Source organism: Rhinopithecus roxellana, chromosome 2 (genome assembly GCF_007565055.1).
Source record: "Rhinopithecus roxellana isolate Shanxi Qingling chromosome 2, ASM756505v1, whole genome shotgun sequence".
NCBI classification, from domain to species: Eukaryota; Metazoa; Chordata; class Mammalia; order Primates; family Cercopithecidae; genus Rhinopithecus; species Rhinopithecus roxellana.
The window spans coordinates 129,405,718-129,430,189 of NC_044550.1; the positions used below are offsets into that span (position 1 = coordinate 129,405,718).

Here is a 24,472-nt window from a genome sequence, read left to right on the forward strand (position 1 = left end):
AAAAAATAAGAGGGGAAATTATACTTCCTTTTACCTTTTAGGTATCTTTTTGAAATACCTGTTTGATCCCTTATTGAAGAAGTCATACCTTCTCCAAACTCTTAATTTAAAAGGAAAACAAACCCTGAGGGGGAGGAGAAGTGAGAGGGGGATTGGGAATGGCTCTGTTTTTCTTGTTTTGCATGAGGTGCTGGACTGGGCTTTTAAAAATCGGTTTAAACAGACTCTTTTTTTTTTTTAAACATTTGTGAGCAATTGGACATTTTGAACACTAGCTGCTGATATAAGAGCATGGTTTACTTTTAAGCATGAGAGTAGTGTGGTTATATGTAAGACTTTAGGTTGAGATTTGTGCTAAACTTTTTATAGATGAAATGATATGTCTGGGATTTCCTTCAGAATAATCTGGCAGGGGGACATGGAACCAGATATGGATAGAGCCGTGCTGGCCCCAGCTTGATGTTTTTGGGGGCCAAGTAGTGGGACATGGGGTTCATTGTACAGTTTGTCTGCTTTTGTTTATGTTCAGATTTTTTTCCATGATAAAAACCAGAAGGACAAGGAATTCAGAAGATTCATCTTTAGAACTTCACTTATTTGAGGGGTAATTTTAAAGCAGTAAAAAGATTAAGGGTTTATGATTTGGAAACTTTACAAACCAAAATTATTTACAGCAACGAAAAATCTTGTCTGATGCATGCAACCACTGAAGAAGCGAAATCGGGCTTCCACGGCAGCATCTTCAGCTCTTGGGTTTAGCAAAAGTTCATCTCCTTCTGCATCCTTAACTGAGAATGAGGTAAAATAATAATAATAACAGTAACCATGGCATTGGTAGAAGGCCATTTAGCTGCCCACGCTGCAGTGTGAGTAACGCTCAGACTTTCATAAGTGCAGCATTGGTGGCTCACTGCCAGTGGCCGATGCTTTAGGGCCTCTTGGCTATCTCACATTCATGAAATGGACAAACAGTGCACTATGTTAGTTTATTTGAGCACTTGTTTATACACACGCACACAGTGTGTACATGTACAGATATACTTCAGTCTTGATGCAAGTTTCATAGTTCTTAAAATCTGTCTTAAGAATGTTGTGTTCTGTGTAGCCCTCACACTGTAAGAGTTCACATGGAAGTAAGTCTACGTTGTTCTGAAAGGGCACAGTGTCAGTTGAGCTGACATAATGAGTGGGGTGGGAGGGCGACTCACACACCAACACCTGATTCTTGTGCTTCCAGACCTAGGCTCATGGAGGAAGCCAAAGATTTCTTTGTTCTCATACATTTCATGGCTTTGATCCTTTAAATTCTGGCACATTTTTAGTTACTTGAGTGTTGAGGTGAGTCAGAACTACCACTGTAATATGACTTGTGTGTTCTGGACTTGCAAAGTATATGATAGCCAAAAATAAAGCAATTTGAGACTGCTGCCTGCCATCATTTGTAACATGACACTTAGCTTTATTATCAACCTAAAATTTTTGCTGTTGCCAAAACAAAACAAATAGCCACAGAATGTAGGTGTGACACTTTTTTTGTTCAGAGGTAGTTTTGGTTTCCTGATTTTTAGGGATCACCTTCATAGAGCTTTGGAGTTTTAATTTCTTGTTATTTGGTTTTCCGTGATGCTGATTTTCTCATTGTAGACATGGGTCCTGTTTTTGTCATATTTATGAGGAGATGATAACTGGGGGCCCTTTGGAACAGGGTAGTGAGGCAAGGGCTGGACAGGCCCCTTACTCGTTGCTGAGTCAGAAGGCGGCACTTCTGACCAGGTCCCTGCTGAGGTCCCCCAGGAAGGATGGGTGTGCCTCAGTGTTTCCACTCGTTAGAGGAGGGTGGGCCTTCCAGTGCAGGAAGGTCAGGGACCTGGGCAGCCTGTGCAGGCCTCAGAGAGCTCTGCGGCTTGCCGCTCTGAATCCTTTGTGGTGGTGCAGATAGCGACCACTCCTCTGAGTGGGATTTTCTGCAGTGACTCAACCAACTCAGTAGTGGTTGAGACCTGCTCACGGATGGTGGGACTGGGGCGGTTTACAGTTTGATACATGTAGATAACTAAGCATTTGTGACGTTGGGGACACACTGGAGAAAATGCAGTAAGAATTATTAACTGAAACATCTAGGAGCTTACTGAAATATGGAAAGGCAATTTTATACAAATTATTTTTCCTTTCTTTCTGTCCAAGTTCGAGTTAAAATCCTAGAAAATTAAATGAAAGGTCATTTACAGTTCCAAAGAAGAATATTAAACATTTTTCACTTAAGTTGAGATTTTTGCTTTAAACAACATTTTTAATGAGTTTTTCTGTTATCATAATTTTGGTCCAATTATTCACTTGAGTTCTTGCTTATACTGTTGTCAGGTACAATAGAGAGAACATGGAGCCTGCTGAAATCTTGTCTGTTATTCCTAATCCTAAGTCATGTATATTGAAGACTTTGATTTAGAGTCATGCATGAGGCTAGTGCAGCAGGGGTTGAGGCCTGCCCATGAGTCAAGGGAGCTCAGTCTCCCTGGCCTAGGCAGTTGTTCTGACCTTGAGAAGACTTAGATGAAGCATTTTATCATCATTAGACTTAACTTTTAATTCTTTAGAATGTCAGAAGTTGATAGGTTGTTAAATACATTTATATAATACATTAAAAATGTGAAATCAATGCACCTTCCTACATTTTGAAGGTGATGCGTAGATCCCATAGTGTGCATCATGTTCCTTATATGAAAACATTTTAAATTACTGGGTCTTTTCCATTAAGCTACTTTTGTATGGCTTAGATAAATCTTCCATTAGTGTTCATTTTTATAGAATTATGCTGTTAAAACAACTTTAGGTGAACAAATAAACTTGTCTATTATGTATTAACGTGACTGAACTACAGTAAATGTTTGTGATGTTTCCAGTACTGAATGCCTGTTAGCATATGAGGCAAAGTGTAGTGTTATAAAAAACACTCTGTTGACTGCTGGGCCCGATTCTGATATGAGTTAGGTGACCATGAGAATTGCTGTTTGAGGTCTACACCGACACACACCCATTTGGGTCACACCCCCTTTGCATGTTTATATTTCCTCCCTTTCATCACATTTGTTTGAAATAAGGTACTTTCATAGGGTTGATATTTCAGAACACTTTAGGTCATGTTATAGTTTAAATTCTTCTTGAAAAAGGTATATGTGATAAAAATTTTTATTGGAATAATTATTACATGGTACTACATCACCCTGAGGAAGAGAATAGATTAAAATTACACACTTGCATGACAAAGGCCTGTGAAGGAATTAATGTGATTTAAGTGTTTTGTAACTTCATTTTTTATTCCTTTAGTAGAGCAAATTCTTATTTTTTTTCGCCTTCACTGGTAACAGCTTTTGTGGGAGCCCACACCAGTCAAGTTGGATTTGAACCCAGCTGCCCTGTACTGCACTTAGAATGATGTAATATTCCAGGATGCTGCTGCAGGTGGCGTATCATCGTACACACTCAGTGACATTTCTATCACAATCATTTTATGGAAGATGTGTGATAATCTGTTTTTACTGGTATTAATAAACACATACAATGAAGAAAACAGATAACAAATTTTAAGACCAAGGTAAGATACCTAATCAAGGCCATTTAATCAATCACATTTCATCTCATAATAGAAACACGTTCATATTCCAGTGGTCCATGTAGATTTCAAGTTGAAAGGCAGGCCCTTTAGTTGGGGGCTGTCCAGAGCTGCAGCAGGGCCTTGCACGGAACGGGTGGGCCCTCTTAGAGTCGCTTCTCCTCTAGTTTTTAACTCACTGGATTTTTGTGGAAAATATCAGCGTCGGTACCCTCAGAAACAAACTAACAGCACATGTTAGGAGGAGTCCTCATCAGCTGTTCTTATTGCCAATGAGATATGTTCAGTATTGTAGATACTACACTAATTTCCAACATAAGAGGCAGAAAGAGTTTTGATTCTATCCTTTTTTACTAAACAGTTTTATTATGACACTAGATACAGTAAATTTTTAGAAAAAATACCATTTACAGTATTGTTGTGAACCATTTAACCCTTTTGATCCAAGGCCCCGGACCGAGGGGATACTGTAATCAGGTTATTTACACCAACTGCTGCATCAGTTGCTTCTGTAGAGCATCAGCCCTCATGTTTCATTGTCTTAATGTAGGGGAGCAGCCTGGTGTCCTGCCCCAGGTGTCCGCATTTTTGCATGGCGAGGAAAAGGCTTACTTGCCCTTCAGCTCATCAAAGCAGAAGGTGTACTATTCACAGTACCATGCGAGTAGCCCACAGTTCATTCCCAGCAGATTCTTTGGCTGTGTTTTATCTTTAATGAACGTTTCTGACTAATATTTTGTTGTAAACCATTAAGTAATGTAACGCATGTAAGATGCTTAGGGTGCCTGGCCAGGACTCCATGGTTTCCTTTTGTGACAGTAATAATGGTTATAATAATAAAAATGATAAAATCGCCATCATTCTATTTTATCCAAAAGCATAAATTTTGCTTTGGCATGAACAGTGGTCCTCTTGACTGCATTATGCATGCGAGGATGAAATAAACCTAGAAGTGGCAGAACACTGGATTTGTGTGTGTGGCGCTTTAGGGTGCTGGGACTGTAGGCTGAGGGCTGGTTGGGTCGCTCTATTGGCTCTGCTCAAATGTTGCAGGATACATAGCCCCAAAGATGGCCTAGGAGCAATCTAAGCTGTGTTACTCCAAAGGACATGAAAAAAGCTCAGGAGTAAAATTAAAATTCTCAAAAAAAAACCATGAAATTTAAAGATGGGGAAAAAAAGATGGTATAAAAATGGCTCTGGTTCAATAAGTAGTCACCCAAAGTAAAGACTCTACCCTGAAAGGGTTTTGGTGAAAATGAAGGTTATTTCATTTGAAATTACAGCATGATGAATTTTGCGTGGGTGACCAGCCAGCTAGCCCATAACTGATAGATGCATTAGAAGTCAGCCAGTGTGTTGGTGCTCCCCCTCTATTATGGAGAAAGTGAAACCCTGCAATGACCAAATGGTGTCCAAAGAGCAGCATGACATCGGCATCAACTGAATACCCAAGGAGCACACGGGGGACCATGGACGGGAATGACAGTGTTTCTCAGCGGGAGGTGACATCGTTCCCTGGGGACATTGAGAAGGTGGGTGGGGGTTAGTGAACTCAGCACTCTGCAGTGAGAAGGACAGTCCCATGTGTGGCAGCACTGCCCCACTTCAGATGCCAGGAATGGGCTCATCATAGAGGAGCAGAGTTTTCCGAGAGGGCCATCTCCTGGTTTCCTGAAGGAGGTGGCTGGAAAGAGCTCTTGTTTAAAAGAACTTAGGGAGGACCATTGGCTTGCCAAGAGTACAGAAATTCATTATGCTACTAATTTAACATGGAATTCCTTCATTTCATAAGAACCTCAAAATAATGGTGATACATTCTAGCCTTAAGACATTTGAATTGCCGGTTGTTGAGATGAATTTTGGTTGTCATACATGGAACCATTTTAGTCCCATTTGACTCGCTTCGGACGCCACACCATGTCTGTGCCTGGCAAGGGGAGGTGGCTCTCTAGTGTAAAACTTGAGGCATTCACAAGAGGTGAAAACTTGTCAGAATATATAGGTTAGATTGTAGCTGTTCTAAAAATGTAAGTACTCCATTGTAATAGGGTGGCATCTTGAGGTAGTGTACGTATTGGCAATAGAGGTCCTGAATTGTTTTTCTAAGACTGATCTGAGAGCCACTGGGCCATCAAGCCTTTATATATCTGCTTCTAAAATTGCCCCACCTGCTCTAGATGGATCTGTGGGCCGTTCCTCAGTGTTCATGCAAAAATTAAATGTCTTTTTTCAGTCATACGGACTCTAGGTGTAGTTGCATCTCAGTGCTGTCTTGAGTATACATTTTATCTTTTATACCTGTATCTCCCAACTAGAAACAGTTCCAGTGTTTTAAGAGACTGTTCCTTAAAACCAGCAGGAAACTTAAGCGAGGTTTCATGACATACAATCTTTCATGTGGTGAAAGGCACAGGGTGACTGTGTGTGATATGCAGAGTCCTCGGACAGGAGTCCGGGGGTCCTCTGTCCCACTGCTGCTTCTTGAGTGGGTGGAGTGGTGCTTAGAGGATCTCCGAGGGGTCCCTGCAGCTCTGGGGGATCTGATTTTGTGTTTTTTGTTTAGGTACTTCACACAGAAGCCTAGGTGGATTTAAAATGGGGTGCTCAGGGACTGTGGAGCAAGACACGGGTGGGGTGGGAAGATGGGCATTTGGAGAGTTTCATGTAGCTGGAGACTTTAAGAGCTGAGCACACCAGAGGAAAGGAGGGAGGATGCTGTGCGAGAGCCACGCTGTCAGGAGCAAATTTGCTGCTCCCGTGCTGCCCTGGCCCTGGCCCTGGCCCTGGCCTTCCTTGCCCACGGTTTGTGCCCAGAGGTGTGTGTGAGACTGCCAGAACAAGTGCTGAGTCTGTCACAGAAATGTTTAAAAAAGAAAGTAGATTATAAATTAGCATCTAGTTCCAAAACCAAAAAAAGTGCCTGTGGATGTATATAAAATTAAGATGATAAGAAAGTGCTCCTGAGAGGGCTCTTGCCAGAAGCCTGATGTGAGTGGGTGGCACCTGTGGTAGCAGGGCTGCGAGCTGGGCTTCTGTCCTCCTCTGTGTCCCAGCATGGAAGCCAGTATAAGCATTTCCAAGTGAGGGAAAGGTCCTTGGCTCGTTTGATCCAGTTGAGTTGAAAGGGTTGCCGTGGCGGCAGAGGCTCCTCTGATGGCTGACATCAGTCACTGCATCTGGGCCTGAGACGTGCCTGGAGGACTGTAAAGCCACGGATTCCCCTCACTGGAGAGGCTCCTGTCTGATAGCAGTAGATGAAAAATAAGGTCATTTTGACTTTGGCAAGCTTGCTTCATTTCTTTTTCATTTGACTTATAACACACTTCTCTAACATATCTAGCCCTTTTAAATTGTTAATTAATTTAAAATGTTCCTCTGACCAGGTAGACTTTTGTATACAGACCAGGTGAGAGCCCTTTTGACTTAGTGTGAAAATATAACATCTTATGCATTTAAAATCAATAGGTTCATCACCTTAGTTTTAAAAAATCTATAAATGGAGTAATTGCTGAGGTTTGCAGTTTATCTTTGAGATTATAAAGCTAAATTATAGTCTTTTGCCAGAGAAACTGAAGTAACTATCATTAGAAAAGGTTTCTCAAAATACTCTCAAAGCTGGTATTGGCTTGTTATTAGCTTCTAAAATTTGCGGGGGGAGGGGGTCTTACATTTATTTATTTATTATTTATTTATTTAGAAATGGAGTCTCACTCTGTCGCCCAGGTTGGAGTGCAGTAAGTAGCACAATCTCGGCTCACTGCAACCTCCGCCTCCTTGGTTCTGGCAATTCTGCCTCAGCCTCCCGAGTAGCTGGGATATAGGTGGCCGTCACCACACCTGGCTAAGTTTTGTGTTCTTAGTGGAGACAGGGTTTTGCCATATTGGCCAGGCTGGTCTTGAACTCCTGACCTCATGATCTGCCTGTCTCACCCTCCCAAAATGCTGGGATTACAGGCATGAGCCACTGCACCTGGCGGATCTTGCTTATTTTAAAAGAAATATTCTGACTCATATTTTAGGACTTTGTGTCAACGAAATTGATCACTTTGGGTACCATTTTTATTGTTTTACCTCGAATAGTAGAAATTACCACTAATTTACCTGGCAGTGATGTCAAATTGACTCATTAGCAGGTAGAAAATTATTTGTATTATATTCATCGGATTCCTTTTACTGGCTGAGCAAGGGGCATGCTTCCTTTGGGACATTCTCACAGCAGGGTGTCTCTCCAACAGCCCAGCAGGCCTCATCTTGTTGGTTGGATACCTTTGAACTCCATGGTTACATGTTAGGTCCACATTTATGTTTTTTTCTAGCCTACCTGTAGTTGTTGGCCTTTTTGCATATAACTCTCGGGTAATATTTTGAAGCATGCTGACCATCCAGGCATATAGTATTTTCAAGAAACAACTGAGGTAGGGGTGGGGGTCCTGGTCCGGCTGATGGGGGATTGCTCAGCACTGTGCTAGTGGAAACACGTGTATTGTGGGTAGTTTTGTCATTGTTCTCAAGTCCTTTACAGACAGTGCACAGCCTGCTGCCTACAGTCAGCCAGACACTCCTCCCCAGCACACTCCCTGTGGGATGGCCACTGCTCAGGACACAGTGGGACAAAATTGGGTTGATAGGATATTTTAGACTCATTTTACTTTTGATGGGCAGGCCTTGAATTGGGAACAGCAGCCACCTGGCCTCACTCTGGCCACAGGTGACACTTGGTCCTTGCTGCCACCTGCTTGGGCTGTGTGGCTACGGCTGTACAAAAGCCTGTGCAGGTTAGAAGATGACTGTGGTATGCAGCGGTGCTCTGTGAATGGAGACTTCCTCTGTTCTCAGAGACTCACCCCCAGCCCTGACCCTAGAATTTAGTGGTAGCCAGGAAGTTTCTAGTTTGTGTAACCTAGAAGGGTCATTTTAATAAAAATTGTTATGAGCTATAGTATTTTATGAACTATAGTATTTTATGAACTATAGTATTTTAGATGATGAGTGACTAATTTTGACTAACATTTTACTGTGCTGTTAACTTGGAAGACCTGTTTGAGATTAGTCTTGATTTCACACTCATTTAATCTGCTGAGCACAGGGCTGTTGTCATTTGTAAACGCAAACACTGTGGAGGTACTTTCTCGCCATCAACTTCCTTCTTTACAAAAGCATCACTTCAACATGAAAATTATGTCAGTTTGTAGAAATATTTATTGTTCAAGGTCTGTAATTGTATTTCAAAAACGATGTCGTATTCAAGTTGTGAAGGGATTTGTTTTGTCAAAAAATTAAAAACTCAATGTGTATGACGCCACTCTGAAGAGTAGGGGACTGCTTTGCAGTCACAGAAGGTGGCATCTGACTGCGGCTCATACAGGTCACCCTGAAGGGCCATGTGCTTTTAGCAGTTGGCTGGAATGTGTTCACTAGGTTCCATTATGTTTGGTAATATCATCTTGAAAAGTCCCTGTAATAGATCAAGGAGACTGCATTCCCTGCCCTGAAGGAATGTATTTCTAAGGCAAATAGGCAACTTGGTACTATCTTATTCTGAGTAGAGAGTGGAGAAAGTATTTTCAGACTGAAGAAAACTTTGAAAAGTCAGGAGCTAAGCTGCTCGGAGCTCAGTGCCGCAGCATGGCTGTGGTGGACGTGGGGAGCAACGGGAAAGTTCTTGACAGAGTCTGTGTCTGCTCAGTCCCTGCAGTTTTCCTTTCCAAATGCATCCCGTTGGATATGGAATAGATCGTAGATATTGTAGACTGAGATTTGGGACTGTGTTGGGACCGTACAGGTGAATGTGCCACCTCCACAAATGGCTTCTCCGAGTGAGTCACGTCACCTGGTGCGTGGAGGTGGAGCCTGCGGCTGGAGTAAGGCTCGCTGTGGGACGCCCTCGTACTTTGCTCTCCTTGCGGGTGGTTGCCGAGCCGAGAGCGTTGGATCCTCCCCGACTGTGGCTAGTTGTCTGTCCAGTGGCTGGGAGGGGGTGTGGTGGGAAAAAGTCGGAATCTTTACAATCTGTGTCATGGACTGTACTATTGTAAGGTCTGTATTCTGTATGTGGGTCCCAGACCCTGATCAGGAAATGAGCCTCATGTGTGTCGTTAACATTTATATATTTCCATTCAAAATATGTATTCAGTGTTTATTTCCTCAAAACAGACTTTGTTAATGTAGGAAATCTCTCCAAGTGGAAACGTGCTAACTTTTTCTGTAAATCTGAAATAAAAGGTGCTGTTCCTTCCTCTGACCCAGGACTGCTTTGTGTTTTCTGTCTTTCTCTCCATGCATTTTTTTCCTCATTTTTAAAGCTTTTTGAGTTTGTTCCACCACGTTAAGGGAAGAGCATGGGTTGGTGGATAGCGCTGGGGCTCTCTCCTCTGAGCCATGCAGAAGGCCCCTTTCTCTGGGCCTTGGTTCCCCCATCAGATGGGTCAGCTTGGGCGCCTGTGTGGGTGACTCTCTGAGTGGGGCCCCAGACAGTGTGGCCACTGCTTCCCAATGCCCTGTGCTCCCCTGGCACCCCCTCCAGTCTCATCTCAGAAGTGCTCAGGTCCCCACTGCTGAGTCCACATCTGAGGGGTTGTTAAATTTGGGGTTTGAGCTCAGAGCACGTCAAGTGGCCCTTCGTGGGTGTTAAAGAGCAGGACGTGAGCTACGGCCCCCTCAGGGCCCTCCTGGCAGCCTCACAGTGACAGAGCCTTAAAATGTGTACTGCTTTGATTAGTGTTCATGACACGAGTCCATCTTCCTGGAAAAGGTGAGGAAGTCAAGATTAAGAGGCCGCATTTGCTTTAGACTTTGTGCTGTCAGGAGATGTATCTAGTGAGACGAGAAGAGCGGCTCACATCTGTCACCACCCACAGTCACCAGTCAGAGCCGACGGAAGCCCTTGGAAAAAGCCCACTCTGGCCGGGCGCGGTGGCTCACGCCTGTAATCCCAGCACTTTGGGAGGCCAAGGCAGGTGGATCACGAGGTCAGCAGATCAAGATCAGCCTGGCCAACATGGTGAAACCCCATCTCTACTCAAAATACAAAAAAATTAGCCAGGCTTGTTGGCAGGCGCCTGTAGTCCCAGCTACTCGGGAGGCTGAGGCAGGAGAATCGCTTGAACCCAGGAGGCGGAGGTTGCAGTGAGCTGAGATTGCACCACTATACTCCAGCCTGGGCAACAGAGCAAGACTCCGTCTGGAGGGGGAAAAAAAAGCCCACTCTAACATTAATCTGAAGTCAGCAAACACTTCTGTGTTTGTTTTTAATTTGTTTTTCTTCCATCGCTCCCTGTAATGTCAGCTAAATGTGGAAAAGCTCATGGATAAGGTCACAGGATTGGTCAGAGTCCCTGGTGGGGTTGGCTTTTATTTTTTAATGTGGCCCAATTCCAATTTCTAACTTTGTATTCATTGGCAAACAGCAAGCCGATAACATAATTACTTGTTTTTGTGATGATTGAGGTGTACAGGAAATGTAGTTTATGCTTTTGCTCTGTTTCATCTCCAAAATTCAGTGTTCAACACTTACTTACCTAACATCAAATAAAAACCAAATTTTTTAAACACTTGATTTAACAGACAAGAAGATTCTCTATTTTATTCATTTAAACATTTGTTGATGTTGCTTGTCAGGTGAGGGTGAAACGCTGTGTTCATGAGGGTGAGGCTTCAGCCTGGTCTTCAGTGATTTCTGTTAAATGAAGGGGAGACAGAGACAGAAGAGATAGAACCTGCGAGCCATTCCACTCGCTCAGGGATTCCATACCTCTATCCCAGACCTTTTACTTATAGACTCAGATGTGAATCAAGTAGGTAGATTTTACCTTGCCTTTGCCCACCTCACTTCTCTGGTGGGGAGAACAAGTGAACTGTGAAATATCAGGAAAAATAGGCAATGGGAGAAAGAAGAGAAACCGAACGGTCAGCCTGTGGTGTGAGTCCGGAAGACTCTCCTGACTGCACCCCCGCATAGGCACATACTTGAAAGGACACATGGTCTCCGCCCCAGAGGCAGCTGGACAGCATGGTCACCTGATGAGGCTGACACTTCCTTCATCTGTGGTTCCTTTACACATTCGTTTGGTGTTAGCATGTTTCTCCCACCTTAGAGTAGTAGAACCTGAACAGACTAGGTAAGAAGGCCAAGATTCTTGTTCCCAAAGCCTGTCTTAGTTCACCTACTAGAGCAAATTGGATGTTCATAACACTTCCTTCATTTTAAGGAATATGCCTCTTATATGCATATATATGCTAAATACTAGGTAGAATAAAGTCCATTTTTGAATTTTCTACATAGTCTAATTACGGGTTATATTACCACAAAAACCAGTTGATGATGGTTCCACTGTGAAATCACTGGCAGTACAGGCCAGTGCTGAGAAAGACTGGAGGGTGGTGGGGCTGGGCGGGACCAGCCTGCCTGCAGGGCGTGGCCACCCACTGTGTTCTGCGACTAGTGAACTGTCATCCGCCTCCTTCATCTCTAGGTCTCGGACAGCCCGGGAGACGAGCCCTCGGAGTCCCCATATGAAAGTGCAGATGAAACACAAACTGAAGTGTCTGTCTCATCCAAAAAGTCTGAGCGAGGAGTTACTGCCAAAAAGGAGTACGTGTGCCAGGTGAGGGGAAGGCAGCATCCGCTGTGTCTGTGCTGCTGTCTGACTGGGGCCCTGGTACGCAGAGCGAATTTGTAGTGTCTTCTCTCTTCCCTCCAGACCCCTTCCCCAATGTCACCATCACTCACTGATCTCTGTTTTGAAGGGGTCAGACTGACTGCCAGTGAAATCCTGGGATTAAGTTGCCTCCATTAACATTCATAATTCGCATGTAGGATGAGATTTGTATACACATCATGTAATCCACACACACACATACATAAAGTTCCTGTTGGAAAAGCCGAGGTGCTAGGCCTGTTTTAGCTTCGCTGATGACACGCACATCAGACAGGCCAGGCTGTGGGCTGAGGGGGCCATCACTAGACCTGTGTCTGGCCCCAGGACACCAGCCAGGCCACATACCCTCTGTGCTTCAGTCCTGCCACATCCGTCAGCTGAAGATGGCGTGGGAGAGCTTCCATGCTAGGCAGTTGATGAGGGAAGTTGAATACTGCCTGCACTCAGCGTGGCACCTGCCATCTGGATTAGGATGCCTTTGATTTCTGTTGATTTTCAAATCTGATTTAAAGTATCTTGGATGTATCCTTCAGGGTTGTGATCCTGTTGTTTCCTTTGCCACTGCTAAGGACTGGCCTCTTTCTGTAACAGTCATCTGGTTTTAATCTGATAATGTATTTGTTCGTTCTGTTCGGGCCAGACGTTTGCCCATGCATGTTGTTATATATCCTTGAGTAGCAAAATGGGATTTTCTGCTACTGGAGACAGAAGCAGACGGCTTACCTTGTGGTAAGAGGTGCAGAAGGGACTGCTGGGCGCTGCTTACCCGCCTGCTCTGCCCCCGCAGCTGTGTGAGAAGCCGGGCAGCCTCCTGCTCTGTGAAGGACCCTGCTGCGGAGCTTTCCACCTCGCCTGCCTTGGGCTTTCCCGGAGGCCAGAAGGGAGGTTCACCTGCAGCGAGTGTGCCTCAGGCAAGTTCCCACGGGCGGGCAGCTCTGCAACTTGGCCGGCCACCTGCTCCTGCAACCCCCTGCACAAAGTCCTGCCCTGAGGTGCCTGCAGTGGACAAGCTCCATCTCTACCACCTGGCCCTCTCTGGAGCTTGCAGCCCACACCTGGCAGGTGTACCCACCTCTCAGTGGCTGCAGGGTTTGCTCTGATTTCAATCATATGTGCCCCCTTGGTACGTTTCCATCAGGTGGCGGGCAGGGTGGGGCGGGATGATAGGTCGTGGGCTTTTCATCCCGTGGGCTGGCCTGAGCCTGTGCTGTGTGTGAGGCGGCCACCACAGGGCACTGCCGCTCAGACAGTGCAGCATTAAGGGTATGGGTAACCTGGTTGGTCACCGAACACTGAAGTCCATAGGAACATAAAGTTCTTTACGAAGACACAGTGTCACCTTGAGCCTCAGTTTCAACAGAAAGAACAGCTCCAGGCTTGTCCTGAGTTGTCAGTGCTGTTGTTCTGCCTCCATATTACTGCATCAGGTGCTGCCTGGCACAGTCTGGGGTCTGTGAGAATGATGAGAGGACAGCTGCACAGCCATGGCCCTTCCTGTCTACTCACCGGGCCCAAGGAGTCTCCTAGCTCATGTCAGAAAACTTCCTGGGTCAGGAAGACACCTGGAGAGTCTCCCAGGCCGTGGCAGTCCCACAGCAGCACCTCACTTCTGGGAGTGTCTGTCTGCCTGCCCAGAATCATGAGTGACGGCTCCATCACTGGCCAGCTGCTCTCGAGGAGGAAAGGCCTCTTTTCATAGGAGCCCCTTCCTTCAAGCTTCTTGCCGGTTAAACTGGGCCTTCCCAGCCAGGCTGCCTAGTAAGATTCTCCTGTATTTCAGGTGAAGCTGGAGCTCAGATCGCAGCAAGGTAATCCTTGATGGCTGGATCTTTTTGCTGGAGAATGCTTGGACTAGTGAGCAAGGTTGGAAACAGGGCCAGGTGCTTTAGCAACGAGGCTGCCTCTGAAGAGGAGCTGCTTGATTTTAGTGGCTCAGAACTGCAATTTAATTCTTGTTCTTTGCACCTCTCTCTCCACCCCTTCTTTAACTTTTTGTTAGGGATTCACTCATGTTTCGTGTGTAAAGAGAGCAAGACAGATGTTAAGCGCTGTGTGGTAACTCAGTGTGGAAAATTTTACCATGAGGCTTGTGTGAAAAAATACCCTCTGACTGTATTTGAGAGCCGAGGTTTCCGCTGCCCCCTTCACAGCTGTGTGAGCTGCCACGCTTCCAACCCTTCAAACCCAAGGCCGTCAAAAGGTACAGGTGCACCACCTGCGCAGCCTTGCTATGGGTTCAGAGGCAGGCCCATGGGCGCTTGGGAAGGTGGGCTCTTGGGATTGTCACCAAAGAGCATTAATTATCTTGAGTGACTAACTGGACGTCAGCTGGGTTGGGTTTTCTTTGACAAAGGACCTGTCCCCCTTTTTCTTCTTTCCATCCTAAATATCACCCTAAAGATGCTTAACTTTAGGAGAGGGGCAACCTTTGGACCATTTTGATAGATTTTGTTTGTCCTGGCTTTTTTCCCCCCCCCCCTTCATAGAGATAGAGTCTCGCTCTGTTACCCAGGCTGGAGTGCAGTGTGATCAGAGCTCACTGCTTCCTTGATCTCCCGGCCTCAAGCCGTCCTCCCGCCTCAGCCTCCTGAGTAGCTGGGACTACAGGCACATGCCACCACACCTGGCTGATTTTTGTAATTTTTTTTTTTTTTTGAGATGGAGTCTCCCTCTGTTGCCCAGGCTGGAGTACAGTGGTATGATCTCAGCTCACTGCAACCTCCGCCTCCCAGGTTCAAGTGATCCTCCTACCTCAGCCCTCCAGTAGCTGGGATTACAGGCACGCACCACCATACCTGGCTAATTTTTGTATTTTTAGTAGAGACAGGGTTTTGTCATATTGGTCAGGCTGGTCTTGAACTCCTGACCTCAGGTGATCCACCTGCCTCAGCCTCTCAAAGTGCTGGGATTATAGGCGTGAGCCACCGCGCCCGGCCGATTTTTGTATTTTTTTGTAGAGATGAGGTTTCACCATGTTGCCCAGGCTGGTCTTGAACTGTTAGGCCACTGCTCTGACCTCTTTTTTCTGAAACAGGGTCTCCTTCTGTTGTTGAAGCTAGGATGCAGTGGCGTGATAACAGCGCACTGTAGCCTTGACCTCCCAGGCTCAGGTGATCCTCCCACTTGGTGTGGACCACGATGCCTGGCTAATTTTGTTTATTTTTTTGTAGAGATGAGGTCGCTCTGTTGTATTGCCCAGGCTGGTCTTGAACTCTTGGGTTCAAAAAATCCTCCCACCTGGGCCTCCCAAAGTGTTGGGATTACAGGCATGAGCCACCATGCCCAACCTGTTTGCTCTGGTTTTAATGGCCCATTATATGTAAGAAAACATCTTTATATTAAATTACATTTGGATTATCTAATGTTAGGTGTGTGGGATGAGGGTGGCAGGTTGTCTGTACTTCTTGACACCAGTGGTTCTTTATCAGGGGCAATTTTGTCCTCCAGGGGACATTTGGCAATGTCTGGGGATATTTTGGGGATGTGCTCCTGGCATCTAGTGAGTAGAGGCCGGGGATGCTGCTCAACACTGCACAATGCCTAGGATGGCTGCCCACGTGCCCCAGATGCCTGCAGTGCCCAGGCTGAAAAAACACAGCATTTTAGATGTATGACCATTTTCTCAAACATTGTTTTGAAGCACCTTTGCTCTGAAAGCTTTTTTTAAATCAAATACCTCCATTTCATTTTAGCATTAACTTTTCAAATTCATGGAGGCTGAGTAATTATTAATTGCTCCTTTCACTATGATTGGAGTCAGTGTTCGGGTTCCTTAGGGTGTGTTTCTTTGCCTTCAGGTAAAATGATGCGGTGTGTCCGCTGCCCTGTTGCCTATCACAGCGGGGATGCTTGTCTGGCAGCAGGATGCTCAGTGATCGCCTCCAACAGCATCATCTGCACTGCCCACTTCACTGCTCGGAAGGGGAAGCGACACCATGCCCACGTCAACGTGAGCTGGTGCTTTGTGTGCTCCAAAGGTGAGGGGCCTGGGGGTGTCTGCGGCACACGCCTCTCACTCCCAGGAGCCACGTATCAAGGCAGGTTCATTCCTTGTCTGTGCTGTGTTCACTGATGTTGATAGTGTTCTCTGCGTCTTCACATTCATAGTATATCACAGTAGTTCTAAATTAATTGTAATCATTTTGCAAACATACAGGAAATTATTTGTGGTGAAAATGACGTTTGCTTTTGTGCTAATGTACAGATCGCTGTTTTTAAACTGATGTTTATAAGTTAAGGCTGTAATAGCTGTAGATTGTGAAGCACTGAATCTGGGCTGAGCCATAACAGACAGGCTAAGCCTGCCTGCCTTGCCCTCCTCTTGCAGGGGGGAGCCTTCTGTGCTGCGAGTCCTGCCCAGCGGCCTTCCACCCTGACTGCCTGAACATCGAGATGCCTGACGGCAGCTGGTTCTGCAATGACTGCAGGGCTGGGAAGAAGCTGCACTTCCAGGATATCATTTGGGTGAAACTTGGGAACTACAGGTGTGAGACATAGAATCGTATGCTTTTATGTTTTTTCTGTTCACATGTGTTCACTTTACAGTACTTAAAGTATTTAAATTATTGTCGCTCTCTCTGAGGAGTCTGTGAATCCTGTTTTTAATATTTATAATAGATGGTGGCCGGCAGAAGTTTGCCATCCCAAAAATGTTCCCCCAAATATTCAGAAAATGAAGCACGAGATTGGAGAATTCCCTGTGTTTTTCTTTGGGTCTAAAGATTATTACTGGACGCATCAGGCGCGAGTGTTCCCGTACATGGAGGGGGACCGGGGCAGCCGCTACCAGGGGGTCAGAGGGATCGGAAGAGTCTTCAAAAACGGTACGGAGATTTTCAGATAGAGAGTGAGACAGCACTCTCATGCATTTTCTTACCCCTAATTTCTATTTTTAAAAATTTGATCTTTGTAGAAAATACTGGACTACCATTCAATCTGTATTTTTAAATTAGGAAAAAGTTTGCAGTCTGGTTTATTTGTTAAGCATACAGTAAGATACACTGATAACTTTTGTAACATTGGTTTGTGATTAATTCCATTAAAATTCTGTAAACCTATTATTCAGAAATTATTTTTAGTACTAATTTACAGAAACGTTCCATGGCTTGCCTTTACGTAAAATGCAGATCTGAAGGAAGGGTCCTGTTGTCTGGACCTTGTGCAGCGGGCTCTTGGGGGCTCACTTTGCCTTTCAGCGCATGAGGAATCGGGTGGTCAAGCAGACAAGGTGCTTGGCCTCTGATTCCCCAGCTGCGGGGAGGCAGGAGCAACGACGTGGCATGGCCGGCTGGCGACCCACGTTTGCGGGAGGCAGGACAGGGTGTGACCCCTCACTGGAGGAACTGGTGTTTATGACACAGGTTGAGAGAGAATGAGGCCAGCAGGGAAAACCCAGGGTGTGCATGTGGCTCATTCAGGAGAAGCACACGCTGTGTTGCAGCCAGGTCAGTGCTCGCTCCTGTGTGGCTGCAGGCGGGGACCCACGCATTTAAAGCTCTGTTAGCTCCGTGCTGCCAAAAGCTTTGCAGGCTGCACTGAGTGGTAGGAGGAGTGCATGGTAGGCACTCAGAGGTCTCATAAAGAACAGGTAGGCATTGAAAGAGTTTTAAAAATTATTAAGAGGGCAAGACGAAATTGAGAGGTGGCCTGATGTATGTGGCGCGACCGTCGGCGAAGTCTCGTGACTATGGATGTGGGTGTCCTGTAGTGCCAGACCCCTTTGTGGCTGACTTGCGGCCGCAAAAACAGGGCAGACCACAGGACACGTCCAGTGTTGACATGGGACTGGCCTCCTTCTCAGGACGGATGGTAGGGGTTTGTGTTTCCTCTGTTCTTGCTTGAGCCTGTGGTTCATCTCTCAGAGCCCCTTTCGCTTCAAGAGGAGCTCAGCTGCATGTTTTGTTTTGTTTTGTTTTGTTTTTGAGACGGAGTCTTGCTCAACTGTGGCCCAGGCTGGAGTGCAATGTTGTGATCTCCGCTCACTGCAACCTCCACCTCCTGGGTTCAAGCAATTCTCCTGCCTCAGCCTCCCAAGTAGCTGGGACCACAGGCACCTGCCATCATGCCTGGCTAATTTTTTTTTTTTTTTTTTGTGTAGAGAATGGAGTTTCAGCATGTTGGTCAGGCTGGTCTTGAACTCCTGACCTCGGGTGATCCACCTGCCTCGGCCTCCCAAAGTGCTGGGATTACAGGCGTACAGGCGTGAGCCACCGCACCTGGCCTCAGGTGCATTTTTATTTTCTGTCTGAGAACAGCAAGTCCCAGGCTTTGACCCTGGTGTTTTGTCCTTAGGCCATAGTGGAGGACAGGGAGCTCCTGATAGAACTCCGCCCTGGGCCTGCCTCGTAGAGAGGTGATGGCTGTTCTCGGAGCACTCCTCTGCCTCACACACTTGGCTGCATTTAAAAATACCTGCCCACTGACAGTTGTTCATAGACTCTAGTTTTATGGGAACCAGAAACTAATACTTAACATTGAAAGTTTAGAGTGAACTATAAAAATATGGAGCTTGAAAGGTAGTTACCTTTATTTACTAAAATCCTTACTCCTATTTCATTGACTTTTTAGCACTGCAAGAAGCTGAAGCTCGTTTTCGTGAAATTAAGCTTCAGAGGGAAGCCCGAGAAACACAGGAGAGCGAGCGCAAGCCCCCACCATACAAGCACATCAAGGTGGCGTGTGGGAGCTGCGTGCACGCGTGTGGAGGGAGTTTTCCCCAAGGGCTGTGAGCGGTTCTCAGGCACACCCAGGCTATGGCTGGGGAGAGGACTGTCACCAGCCAGGATCTGTGGTGCCTGGCGTGGATGGCCACGCAAGAGACCATGAGCAAATGGCACGGGGGGATCTGCATGGGGGTTCTTGGTTCTGCCTTGGAGCATGAGGCTTGGCTTGGTAGCTAGCGAAGGGGTTGGGGTGACAGTCCTGACCAGGGCTGCTTGGAGCAGGAGGAGCTGAGGGATGAGCCTCCCACCTCCACCAGGCTGTTGCTAAGTGCTGGGAGTCGGTCACATGGGAGCGGGGCTCAGTGACCGAGCCCCAAAGGCGTAGATCGTCTACCTCAGAGACCAAGTGTGTGGGGTGGGGGTCTTTGCCAGTTCTGTGTTTATTCTAGTGAGCTCGAGAGCCCCAGCAGGAGAGCAGGAGGAAGTGCAGCCAGGGCAGGGCTCTGTGAGAGCTCCAGGCCCCTCAGGGCTGCCTGCGCTCAGAGCTGGTGCCTCTTGGGCCGCATCCCCAGAAGCCTTGTGGCCGTTCCTGAAGAGTGTTTGTGATCAGTGTGCCGGAGGTCAAGTGCTCGCTCTGCCTTTGCTTGTAAAATGTGGGCTACAGTCAATATCTTTGTGTGTAAAGAAAGCACTCTGTATTCATCTTTATATAGTATTTTCTTTGGGATGGATTCCCAGAAACAGAATCACAGGGTCAGAGAGCCTGAAATGTTTAGATTCTTGGGGAATATTCCCAGATTGTTCTCCAAAGGGTACAGTTTGTCACACCACAGCATCGAAAGGGGTGTCTTTCGCCACCTCTTACCTAAGATTGTGCATTTCTACCCCAGCGGATTTTCAACTATCTCTACTGCTTTATTATTTGGTTGCTTGTCTTTCACTAATGACAAACCACAAGGTCATGAGAGCAGAGGCTGTGCCCCCCTGCCCAGCACTGCTCCCCTGGGGTGGCCTCCCATGTGCTCGCTGCTGGGGTTTGGTAAAGGAAGAGTCAGAGAGATGGGTCGGGAAGCTGCTCAGAAGAGCTCTTACCCAGCGTTTGCTGGACACCCCGCAGTGTACTAAGCAGTCAACATGAGTTTTCTCTCTTATCTTACAATGGCCTGACTGGATACGTGTCAGCTCTTGTTCATCAACGAGGAGCACAGACACTAAGATAAAAGAACGTGAGAGGGCGTTGGGTTGCCCTGCCTGCCTCCTGTGCTAAGAAGGCAGAGGAGAGCTCCTCTGGGATCTGGGGAGGGCTGTTCTGAGGAGTGTGTCCCAGTCGGGCCTCTGAAACTTTCTAAAAGGACACCTGGAGGCTGGGTAAGGAGAGGCCGTGGTGGGCGTGCCAGGGTATCCGGAAGGCTCTTCATTCATTTGTGGGCCAAGACAGCTTACTCCTTCCCTGCAGGTGAATAAGCCTTATGGGAAAGTCCAGATCTACACAGCGGATATTTCAGAAATCCCTAAGTGCAACTGCAAGCCCACAGATGAGAATCCTTGTGGCTTTGATTCGGAGTGTCTGAACAGGATGCTGATGTTTGAGTGCCACCCGCAGGTGTGTCCCGCAGGCGAGTTCTGCCAGAACCAGTGCTTCACCAAGCGCCAGTACCCAGAGACCAAGATCATCAAGACAGATGGCAAAGGGTGGGGCCTGGTCGCCAAGAGGGACATCAGAAAGGTATGTGCCATTATCGCCTCCCCTGCTTTTGAGAAATTACGGTTCACTAGGAATTAGACTTAGGTTTGCTTGTGGTGGTTTTGTATTCATGTGAGAATGGTATTTTTTGGAAAAAAAATTTTTTGTTTTTGTTTTGAGACAGGGTCTCTCTATCATCTAGACCGGAGGGCAGTGGCATGATTGTAGTTCACTGCAGCCTCAGAATCCTGGGCTCAAGCCATCCTCTCACCTCAGCTTCCCAAGCAGCTGGGACTACAGGCGTAGATGACCATGCCCTAATAATTTTATTTTTTTTGGAGATAGGGTCTTGCTATGTTGCTTAGGCTGATTTCAAACTCCTGGCCCCAAACCATCCTCCTGCCTAGGCCTCCCAAAGCACTGGGATTATAGGCAAGGGCCTTGGTGCCTGACCTGAAATATTTTTTTGAATTGAATTATTACAATTGAATATTTTAAAATGTTACATGAAAGATATCTGCTAAAACTCATACATTCCCTTAAAGCATGCCTTATGTCAGAATTCTGATGGTTATTTTTATGAAATGGAAGATTCGTGAAGTGACCCATTTTCCTCTGGGCTAACAGCCAGGTGCTTGGGAGCACTCACCAGGCAGGCGTAAGGAGATTGCTCTTGTGAGGGGTGGTCCTGGCACAGTCTAGGACCAAGCTGTTGGTAGACACCAGGACTGCTGACCTCCTGCCTCTGCTCCCAGACTGCATCCCAAGGACATCCAGGGACTAAGAGACATGTAGAACTGCTGACCCTGATGTGTTTTGGCATGGCCTAGGGGTGGGTGGTCTCAGACTCCAGGTCCATACCAGGGCTGATCCAGCACAGAATGTTCATAAGCCTGGTGCCAGTTCCAGCAACAGCACAAAAGGTTGCTTAGAAACACCTCCCCAGCATCCTTGTTCCTCACCTGCCTGACTGCTGATTCACCCAGACTTGCTGTATATCCTGTCAGATACTTTGTAGCCATTTTTTCTGTTGTGGAGATCACCGTGTAAAGTGGGTTATGTAGAAGCTTGGTTATCAGACAGCCCTCCTGAGACAAGGTCATGTAAGAAGCAAGGGTTGGCATGTTGCCACTTCATGAATACTTAATACATTTTTCATTGGCAACCTTTACATACAGATGTGTCTGAGATCCTTTGAATTTAATTTATGAAGACTTTGTATGCGCCCTCCATGGAGGTATGCTGATGTGTGTGGTGCCCGTTCTAAGTGATCATGATAGGGAGTCTTGAGCCCCGACACTGAGGATTGGTCAGCACGCTTTTTGTCATGGCCACATTCTTGTGATTTCCAGGGAGAATTTGTTAACGAGTACGTCGGGGAGCTGATCGATGAGGAGGAGTGCATGGCGAGAATCAAGCACGCACATGAGAACGACATCACCCACTTCTACATGCTCACTATAGACAAGGTAACGTGGAAGGGTACCCCACTGTGAGCTTCTGCAGTGTCCTGGACCTGGAGCCCTGATGGTCACCGGTAGAACTGGACTTTGCCCTGTGGCAGCGCCAACATTTCTCTCCTTGGCTGCTTATTTTCAAACATCTGCATGATTTCTTCTGAGGTGCAGCATGTCTTTCAGCTGCGCCAGAGGGCTACAGCTAACCACCTCTCAGCACTCAGGCACCCTGAGGCTCTGCTTGTCCAGGTGTGCATGCAGGGCGTTCCAGGCAGCCTTCGTACAGGGCAGGGAAGTAGAGAGGACACAGATGAGGAAGTCTGAGCATCTTCTTTTGTTTTTTCAAAAAGGTTGTCTTTTATTTTTTAATTTTCAGTGCTCTTTGGTAAGGTCTCAGCATCTTCTCTGTTGTGTAGCAGAATCGTTTTTGGTTGGTTGTTGCTTGTGTGGAGCCCATGTTTCTAAGCATTTTGGAACCTGGGTGCTAGAGGGACCAGTGTTCTCAGGCAAAGGAGGGTGGGGTGATTTGTGTAAAAGTGGGCATGGATAAAAGAGTGCATCTGGAGTGCTCAGCTCTGGGCCTGATGCCCAACCCTGACAGGTGTTGCCGGGCCCTTCCAGGGCAGCTCCTTACACGGCCACAGCCCCGTGGGGGTGCGTGTCATCCCTTCCCTCACACAGCAGGCTTTTGGCTTCTGGATGACTTTAGCTGGGGAAGTGTGGCCTCCTTAGTGCCTGAGTGGTCTTTGAAAGGAAGGGAGATAGAATACATGTTTCTGCCTTTTGTTGCCCTTAAGCTCGTCATCTAGTAGAAAAGTCTGGCTATTTTTAAAAGAGTAGATTAATAATAGTGCTTGAAAACCAGATAGACAATGATCACAGATAAAAAATGTTGAACAATTCATGGAAGACAGATGTGATGAGATCTAGAGAGAAATGGCTGCTGTGGAAATAAGAGTGGTTCCAGGGACCTTGTCAGGTGGTCCCTGGGGAAGCTAAATCCCCTACCCCTGCAATAGTGGGGCAGCAGTGGCCAGTGGAGCCTGCTCCGGGCGAGCATTGGGCTCTGTGTCAATCACTACAGGTCATGGGGCTTAGACCTTTCAAGGAAGTCAGTGTCATGAAGGACAAAAGAATCCTGAGTTAAAAGAGAGTAACTAAAGAAGTACCCAGAGGAAGTGTGTGCTTCTTGATCAGAGCCTGACTCTGGGATGAGGAGCTATAAAGTATGCTTTTGGGGGCAGTGGGAAAAATTTTAATTTGGACAAGACGCTGTTCTTCATGTTAAATTTCGTAGGTGTGGAAGGTGTTGTGGCTGCACAAGAGAATGACTTGTGATGCGTTTAGGGTCAGAGGTCAGATATCGGTAACTGACTTTCAAAGGATCAGGGAAAAAATGTGTGTGTGTATACATATATCCATATGTATCTCCATAAACACACCCTGAACCCCTCAAGCTGTGTGCAAGGTGAGCAAGAAGGATCCTGTTCTCCAAATAGTGGGTATCTGTGCTCAGGATCCCTGATTGCTGCTTCTGATCACAGAAGTGCAGACAAAGAGGTGGGCTGCCTTGTTATTACAACTCCCTCAGTTGTTACAAGCCCCTCCCCTCCAGCTGCTGTATCTTCAAGAGGATTTAAAGGGCCAGCACCAATTGCCCTCCTCTTTCATTTTTCTGTTTTTCTCCTTTTGGGAGCCAGATGTTAAAAGACTAGGACATTCAAAAACAGCTTTGGGGAAAAGTAGATAATTCAGAAAATTAGAAAGTGACTGTGCACGCTCAGGTAAAGGTACAGGCTCAAAAAAGTTCTGAAAAGACCTTAAATTTACATCTTGGGTTGATCCTCTGCATAGAAACAGCCTGCAACAATCAAAAGAAAACAAGAACAATAAATAAAAATAACACAAACAGCAAACCCAGGGCAAGGGGAGAAAGAATCTAATTTCTAGAGTTACCACATTATTAGACTTATTAGACTTACTTGTCCAGTGTTCAGAAAAAAAAAAAAACAAAAAACCCTACAAAGAGACAGGAAAATATGGCCCATTTAAAGGGAAAACAAAATAAACAGAAACTATCCCTAAAAGAAAGGCCGGATGACAGATCTACTAGACAGAGACTCTAAAACATCTGTCTTAAAGATGCTGAGAAAACTAAAGGAAAACCTGCAGAAAGTCAAGAAAATCATGTATGAACAAAATGGCAGTATCAATGAAGAGATAGAAAACCTATAAAGAGAAACAAACAAAAAAGAATTGTTGAACCTGAGAAACAGAAAAGAAGATTGACGAAAAGTGAACGGAGCCTAAGGGGCATGTGGGCTACCATCAAACAGACCAACATATCTATTGTGGGAGTCCCAGATGGTAAAGAGAGAAAGAGGCAGAGACAACTTTTG

The 24,472-nt window shown here is 46.2% G+C and overlaps 1 protein-coding gene across 2 annotated transcripts in view; it reads left to right on the forward strand.

Moving 5' to 3' along the window:
* The first annotated feature begins 312 nt into the window (after positions 1-312).
* LOC115893950 (histone-lysine N-methyltransferase NSD2) overlaps positions 313-24,472 on the forward strand; it is a 42,041-nt gene continuing 17,881 nt past the window's right edge. The window contains exons 1-11 of one of the 2 annotated variants that reach the window (XM_030919750.1): positions 707-799; positions 3,366-3,592; positions 12,085-12,216; positions 13,058-13,181; positions 14,270-14,470; positions 16,068-16,247; positions 16,598-16,754; positions 16,888-17,093; positions 18,838-18,941; positions 20,389-20,658; positions 21,969-22,085. In XM_030919750.1, the coding sequence (XP_030775610.1) occupies positions 16,073-16,247; positions 16,598-16,754; positions 16,888-17,093; positions 18,838-18,941; positions 20,389-20,658; positions 21,969-22,085 (1,029 nt within the window). In that variant the 5' untranslated portion in view covers positions 707-799; positions 3,366-3,592; positions 12,085-12,216; ... (1 more) ...; positions 14,270-14,470; positions 16,068-16,072. Of the gene's footprint in view, positions 800-3,365; positions 3,593-12,084; positions 12,217-13,057; positions 13,182-14,269; positions 14,471-16,067; positions 16,248-16,597; positions 16,755-16,887; positions 17,094-18,837; positions 18,942-20,388; positions 20,659-21,968; positions 22,086-24,472 lie in introns of both variants that reach the window. The other variant, XM_030919740.1, reaches the window with a different exon arrangement.